The sequence below is a fragment of the Verticillium alfalfae genome, genomic scaffold, assembly GCF_000150825.1.
Source record: "Verticillium alfalfae VaMs.102 supercont1.13 genomic scaffold, whole genome shotgun sequence".
Classification (NCBI taxonomy): domain Eukaryota; kingdom Fungi; phylum Ascomycota; class Sordariomycetes; order Glomerellales; family Plectosphaerellaceae; genus Verticillium; species Verticillium alfalfae.
This window is the reverse complement of record NW_003315026.1, coordinates 988,286-994,747: the sequence shown is the minus strand read 5'-3', so window position 1 is coordinate 994,747 and position 6,462 is coordinate 988,286. Positions and strand designations below refer to the sequence as shown.

The window sequence follows — 6,462 nt, the reverse complement described above, 5'->3', positions numbered from 1 at the left end:
TTCACCGCCAGAATGCGCAGAATCGTGACAACCAAGTTGACACGCCAAACACGCGTAGACGCATCCACATGTAGGCGATCCGGTCAATCACGACAGTCACGGGATGTAGAGGTTTGGTAACAGATGGGAGTTGAAATTCTTCCTCTGCCGCGCCGTCCACCTCAGGGACGCACGTCCAAGCACACACTCTCGTATCCTACTTCGGCCGCTTCATCAAGCAGCTTCTCCGGTCGTGCTTTCGCCATGACCTGTATCCAGCCATTCCGTCCCGTTGTATACAGAGCATCGTACGCGTCCTCCATCTAGGGGTCCGACGTCTCACAAGTGACAAAGGAAACAATGTATCAGCGGCGCGGCCAGCCTCGTCGACTGAGCCGGCCCAAGGTGCCGGCGACCAGAGCGCCAGCAGTGTATCGGCTGAGGGGGGGGCCGTGATTCCTCAACCCGGAAGCGTATGTAAAAAGTAGCAAAGCAACGCTGGCCCCCAAAGTTTCCATCCCCATTTTTATGTTGCGAATCCCCTTTCCTCCGCAAGAAAAAAGGGGGGAGAATCAAATAACCCCCGAAACGCCATGCGAGTGAAGCACACATTAACAATAAGAATACGGGACCCCATGAAACGCATATAGCGTCAGGAAGAGTCCCGGAGTGTTTGTCTCTCTCTCATCTCGTGTGTCCCCCGCCAAGAGCGCCATGCGGGAAAAAGTAAAAGCAGAGAGTCAAGGAAAATGACGCAATGAAAAATCGATGCCATGCTATGCCGTTTAATGAGCAGGGAGAACAGGCACGAAAATAAGTTGTTCTAGTTGGTACAGTTGGTGCAAAGTCAGACCAAGCAAGAATCTTGCTCAGTTGGTGGCTTCGTACGCTGGGGGCGGCATGGGATCACGCTCGTCCCACAAACCGCCCTGCTGTTGGTGGCGGTTCTTCTCATCGTAGACGCGGCGGGCAATCTCGCCGGCCATCTTCATGATCCAGTCGGGCTCGAGGTTCTCCGACGGCGCATTCTCAGCTTCGAAGCGGCGGGCCTTCTCAACTCGTCGCAGCGGGGTGCTGGGCGTGGGCTGCACGTCCCGGGCGTTGTCGGCAACGATGGGTGCCGTGGGGAACACTTTCGGGAGGCGCCTGGTAGAAGTTGGGAGCCAGCGGAGGGCGAGTAGGCAGACGGGGGACGTCGGCGTTGGTGCGGTCGAAGCGTATCCTAGTCGGTGTCGGAGGCATAGACACCTCATCCTCGGGCTCTTCAGAGATGGAGCTCGTCATGAGGGGCTCTGTAGACGAGGCGGCAACGGATGCCGAGTCGGAGTTGGTGTCACCTGCTTCGCTCTCTTCAGGAAGAGCCGTCTTGGTGCGCCTCAGGTTGACGACTCTCGTCTTCTTCTTGCGGCCCGTGTAGGACTTGGATCGCGTGTTGGAGCCCATGGCAAGACCTGACATGGCTGAGTTGAGGCTCACGAGAGAAGGTCTCGAAGGAAGATAGCCGTGCGATGCGCTTGCCGTGTCGGAGAAGGTGTACGTCGTCGCCGTCGCCGTGCCGGCAAACGAGTTGGTCTTGGACAGGCTCGGCGTGGCCGTGGGGGGCGTGTTACAAGCCGAATCGGAAACGACGTTGCCCGTCCAGGCGCGGAATACGACATCACGGATGTTCGGGGTGAACAGCGAAAAGGTCCTGTGCGAGTCGTTGAGAGCGCCGAGGCGCAGCAGGTTCTTCTGGGAGAAGAGCGACTGGACCTCGGGGCCACCCTCAAGGGACATGGATGCAATGTCATTGGGATCGAGCAGGTTGCCGTGCGCGTCAACGGGATCCAGAGGCGGGCTCGAGAAGGGATCCACAGCCGTCTCATCGGCCTGCTCCTTTGCAGCCTCCTCGTCCTTCTTCTGGGCCTGGTCCGGGCACCACAGCTGCAGCGACAGGCGATGGATGATGGCCGGCAGCTCATCCATCATCAACGTCCTCAGCTGGCCCTCGATGGTCCTCTGGAGGTAATCGCGCACAAACTGAATCGAGTCAAAGGTCGATGAGACCTTGAGCGACTCAAGTGGGTCATTGCGGAACACCAGGGTCAAGCCCTTTTGCTTGGAAAAGACGAGAATGATGAACGCCGACAGCTTGATGTCGGACAGTGTGATGGAGAGGGGAATTGTCAGTCCCGAAGAAGCCGCTAAGGGCTGAGGTGACGTGAACGTAGGCTTGGAGTAGAGATACGAAGCCAGGGGGTTCGCCTATTGTTGATATATTAGCCGTCTGTTAATGGTGCACGTTCGTGGTACCCCTGCCCCAGGGTAGCAAGTCCAGGCGCGCATCCCAGCATGGGCAAATTGCTTAGCAATGCGGAGCGCTGTGCGTCCCGAGGGGGTGATGATTGTTTGGTGGCACGGAAAGGAGGGGATGGAATTGATGGTGGTGCGGGAAGCTTGCGGGAGAACGGATGTTGTCTGTGATGCGAGAACTCCTGCACGTCCTGCTCGTCTGGTGCACCCGCAGAGAGAGAGAAAGAGAGAAAGAGAGAACGTACTTGGACGCGTGTTTTCAACGTCAAGAAGGCGTCGCCCGAGTAAGACATTTTGAAGATGCCGCGGAACCTATCCTCGGCGAGATCGCCAATCTCGAGAATCTCCAGGTCGGGGGGCACGGAGCCCAGGTTGAGCTCAGTCACGAGGATGTCATCGACAATGATGGGCGGTTTCGGGGGCTTGTTGAGGGCTGTGGTCAACAAATTCGTGCGCGCCTGTAGAAGTCTTCGTCGGCGGCCAGAGGCGACCAGTTGAAGTTGAAGGCCATGTTGAAATGGCGTTTAGGAGCGGGAGACCATCGAAGGGAGGCGGCGCGTAGATGATGACGGGGGCACGATGCGTGCGTTCGAGTTTTTTTTTCGGCTCTTCGTCTGGATATGGAATTCGGAAGATGGGAGATGTCGCAAATCTCAGTGGGCGTACAGGAAGCGATGCAGACTCGTTGAGGAGGTTCTACTCGATGATGAGGTGGGCGATGGGTCGTAAGGAAAAGGGTCTTCACGCTGGAGGAGGAGGAGTAGGTAGTAGGGTCGAGGCGGCAAGATGCGTGGGCTGTGTGTCGGGTGTGGAATGGAAGGTCTCGGTATGACGCTATATGATATCCCGGGGGGGGCAGAGCTTCTGTACAAAGCCTGAAAAATGCGAGAGCCGAGCGCTGGAGCTGCAGCTGCAGCTGCAGCACCAGGACTACAAGGAGCAGAGGCAGGGAGACGGGAGGGAGGCAAGCGCACGAGCCAGCCGAGGGAAAGGGCAGCGAGCCGGGAGAGCACGGAGAAAACGGGGCGCACGCTCTAGCGCGAGAATTTTTCTCGTGCCCAAGCAAAGAAGCACCAAAGACAATGCAGCTCCAGCCAGAAGCAACCCGCCCTTGTCCACCTAAGACGACCCCCCTGCACGCGACCTCCTGCCTCGCTCCATGTTCCCCCCTTCCTCCCCCCCCCTAAACACGCCCAGCCGACCCCCGGAAAATCACGTCTCGCCAGTCACAGCGCCCCAAAACGCCTGACCCAGCCGTTGGCTCCACATCGGGGTACTCATGGTGGCCGATAGTCAGTGCCCGCTGGAGACCATATTTTTTCTTATGCGCGGCCTCTCAGTCGTGCCCGCCCAGTCCGCTGGCCCCGCACAGCGCGCAATGCAAGTCACCCCGAGGCTGTCCGATGACCCGGCATGTCACCATGCCGCTGCTGTTAGCAGGTACCTTCCACCTGGAGCTGGAGTCAAGCGCTCGCTGCAAATCGGCGGCATGAAGGAAGGTGGGCGCCGTTCGCAACAAGCGTCATCCTGCCATTCCCGGTCAGGGATGCGCCGTCGAGGACAAACCATCAATAACAATAACAAAAAAGAACGACGCCCTAACGATGTATGTGTCTGTACAAACAACGAAACGCTCCGGCTGGTCAGCCAGCCCGTGTGTCTCGTCCTTCAGTCGTTGATGACCCGTCCACCCGACAGTGACAGCAGACCAACGGGCCCAGATGGGTCGACCATCACGTCAAGCCGCACGACAATGGGGCCAACTCGACACACCTGCTTGTGCCGCGCCCGCAACAGGCTCGATCATGGCGATACGAGAAGCAGCCTGTATGGCCTTGCTGCTGCTGCAAACTGCTGTCCCTCGTCTTCTGCTCTTCATGTGAGGCATAATGGCCAAAGGAGGAATTGAAGGAAGAATGAGATGCGCGTGTGGGAGAGAAAGCCCGCACACCACCACAACACCTGCATCAGGAACAGGGAAGCGGCCTATCATTCCCTGATTCTCCCACACCACCACGACACGCCTGTTCCTCCAGCTAGGCCGCTAGGCCGTCGCGCCATGGCCTTTCTCTCCCCGTGGGGTGGGATTCTTTCGACTGCTGCACTACTTCGAAGGCAGTGGTAATTTCCTGAGGGTGAACGCCCCCCCCCCGCAAATTGGCGTCGCCGTGCTGCCACAACGGGCCTAGATGGCAAGTAGGCTGCTCTGAGGAGAGGCAGACGCGACATCGGATAGCTTGAGTTGGGGTGTTTTGGCCGTCGATCGTTTCACTTTGATGTGTACGTACTGCAGCAATGGGTTGCTTGCCATGTTTTCTGCGTGTTCCCATGTGTTGGTTGTCCACGGCTGCAGCGGTGGAGCAGAGGAGCGGTGCACGCATTTCGTACACCTTGAAGCGAAACTCTCTTCCGGCGGCGTTCGGTTTACAACGATCGAACATGCACGAACCATCCGATTACTGATACTTGTGAGGATAGAATGTACGGTACCTCTCCGCCTCAATGTCATCGTTCAGTGTACCCTTAGGTGTCTCAATCCACCGACTGCGACAGAGCCAGCTTACACCGTGCAATGACGACTTCCATGAGCGAGTACATCAGGATCCAATGGCATAGACGGGCAGAGGTCGAACGATGTTGTACAATCAGAGAACCTGCTAGACAAGGGAAAGCCGATATTGGTGGTGGAAGGTGGACGGAGCCCATGTCTGAATGTGGAGACGGTCAAGCTCTCATCCAAGTCAGCTTCCCGTTTTATCGATATTATCCTAAGCCATATACGAGGGGCTACTTCTTCCAATCGAAGCCGCTCCAAATTGTAGTGCTGGAATGTTTGAGTTAACCTTTATGGATGCACATGCATTGGACGCGTTGCAAGAGTTGAACCTCGCTGCGACTGCCTCGGATGTCTGTATTATTAAATAGTTCTTCTTCCCATGCCCAGCTCTCTGCCGGAGCTGTGTTTGTTACCTGAGTACCTTACCTTATTCTAAGGGGGCTGATACGAAATGCCGTCCACATGGTCCAACGAATCTGTTGACGTGATTCAGCAGCTGCCAGGTTGGCGGGGCAACAGGTCGATGGCATCAAGGAATCGATTTCAGAGGCAACACCGCACCATTGACCGTTCATCTACGTTTCGCATCAGAATCCGATGTTACTCTCGTCCCATGTCGTGAAAAGGCAAATGCTGCGAGGAGGAATGCGTCCTGCAGCGGTTCCGAGCGACAAAGAGGAAGGCATTACATAAGCCAAGGCTGCCTCGTTGCAACTGTCCAACTCTGGCCGCTTGTGTGTCGTCATGGTTCAGTTGCTGACAGCCTCGCCAATCCGGGCATAGTGGCTTGTACTTCAACCGTCGGCTCGAAGACACGACGCCTCATCTCCAATGTGTTTACATACATGCCCAATGCACGAGTACCATCTCCGGCTTTGGGCCAGACACCGACCTCACCAACTTCATAGGGAACTAACACGAGCCTGGGCCCACAAGCACCCGATGGGCCACTCCTTCTCAAACCTCACACGTCATGTCCAACACCCAAAGGCCGCCAGGCCTCCCCAGGCTCGGCGACAAATGGCTCGAGTTCGTGGGTGAAGGCGCCGCCAACACGGTCTGGGCCCTCCATTTCATCGACGACAACGGCGGCGACGCCTACACCCAAGATCTCCGCCAATTGTGTGGTGAGCACACCTCTCTCTCTTCTGCCTCTCCTGAATCTGTAGACTGATCAACCATCCAGACGGCTTCCTCCTGCGCATCCAGAAACACACCAAGGGCGGTGACAGCGCCATCTCCGCCGCAGACCAGCTCGCCTACGTCCAAGAGACCATCCTGCCGGCCTTCAACAACGACGCCTCGCTCATCGTCCGGCAGAAGCTCATCCAGGTGACCCAGCCCCTGATAGACGAGTGCAACGCCCCCCCCCGCCGGCCATGGACGACAACAGCCAGCCGCGCCGTGACGAGCCTTCCTCCGCCTCATCGTCGTCGTTGCCACTGCCGCATCCCCACCTGCCGCGACGTGCCGCCAAATTCATCGGCTCCCGCGTCGGCCCCGCGGGTGCCCACATGCTGACGCAGGACATGCGCCCGCGCCGCTCGGGAGCGCGAGCGTTTCCCCCGAGATCAAGCCCAAGTGGCTCGCTCAGTCGCCGAGGGGCCCCGGGGGGGGACCACCTTGCGGAAATT

At 57.8% G+C, this 6,462-nt stretch overlaps 3 protein-coding genes across 3 annotated transcripts in view; 2 read left to right on the top strand and 1 right to left on the bottom strand.

Moving 5' to 3' along the window:
* VDBG_08919 (YEATS domain-containing protein) overlaps window positions 1-306 on the top strand; it is a gene marked incomplete at both ends in the record, with an annotated part of 2,269 nt that extends 1,963 nt beyond the window's left edge. Inside the window, one exon of the mRNA XM_003001077.1 lies at window positions 124-306. Within this exon, the coding sequence (XP_003001123.1) occupies window positions 124-306 (183 nt within the window). The remainder of the gene's footprint in view (window positions 1-123) is intronic.
* A 542-nt stretch (window positions 307-848) lies between these two features.
* Window positions 849-2,564, bottom strand: VDBG_08918 (mitochondrial outer membrane protein involved in mitochondrial shape; the record flags this gene model as incomplete). The annotated part of the gene is made up of 3 exons (XM_003001076.1): window positions 849-1,125; window positions 1,226-2,223; window positions 2,517-2,564. The coding sequence occupies 3 exons, from the start codon at window positions 2,562-2,564 to the stop codon at window positions 849-851; spliced, it is 1,323 nt and encodes a 440-aa protein (XP_003001122.1).
* A 3,237-nt stretch (window positions 2,565-5,801) lies between these two features.
* VDBG_08917 (predicted protein) lies at window positions 5,802-6,349 on the top strand (the record flags this gene model as incomplete). The annotated part of the gene is made up of 2 exons (XM_003001075.1): window positions 5,802-5,955; window positions 6,015-6,349. The coding sequence occupies 2 exons, from the start codon at window positions 5,802-5,804 to the stop codon at window positions 6,347-6,349; spliced, it is 489 nt and encodes a 162-aa protein (XP_003001121.1).
* Window positions 6,350-6,462: the final 113 nt, after the last annotated feature.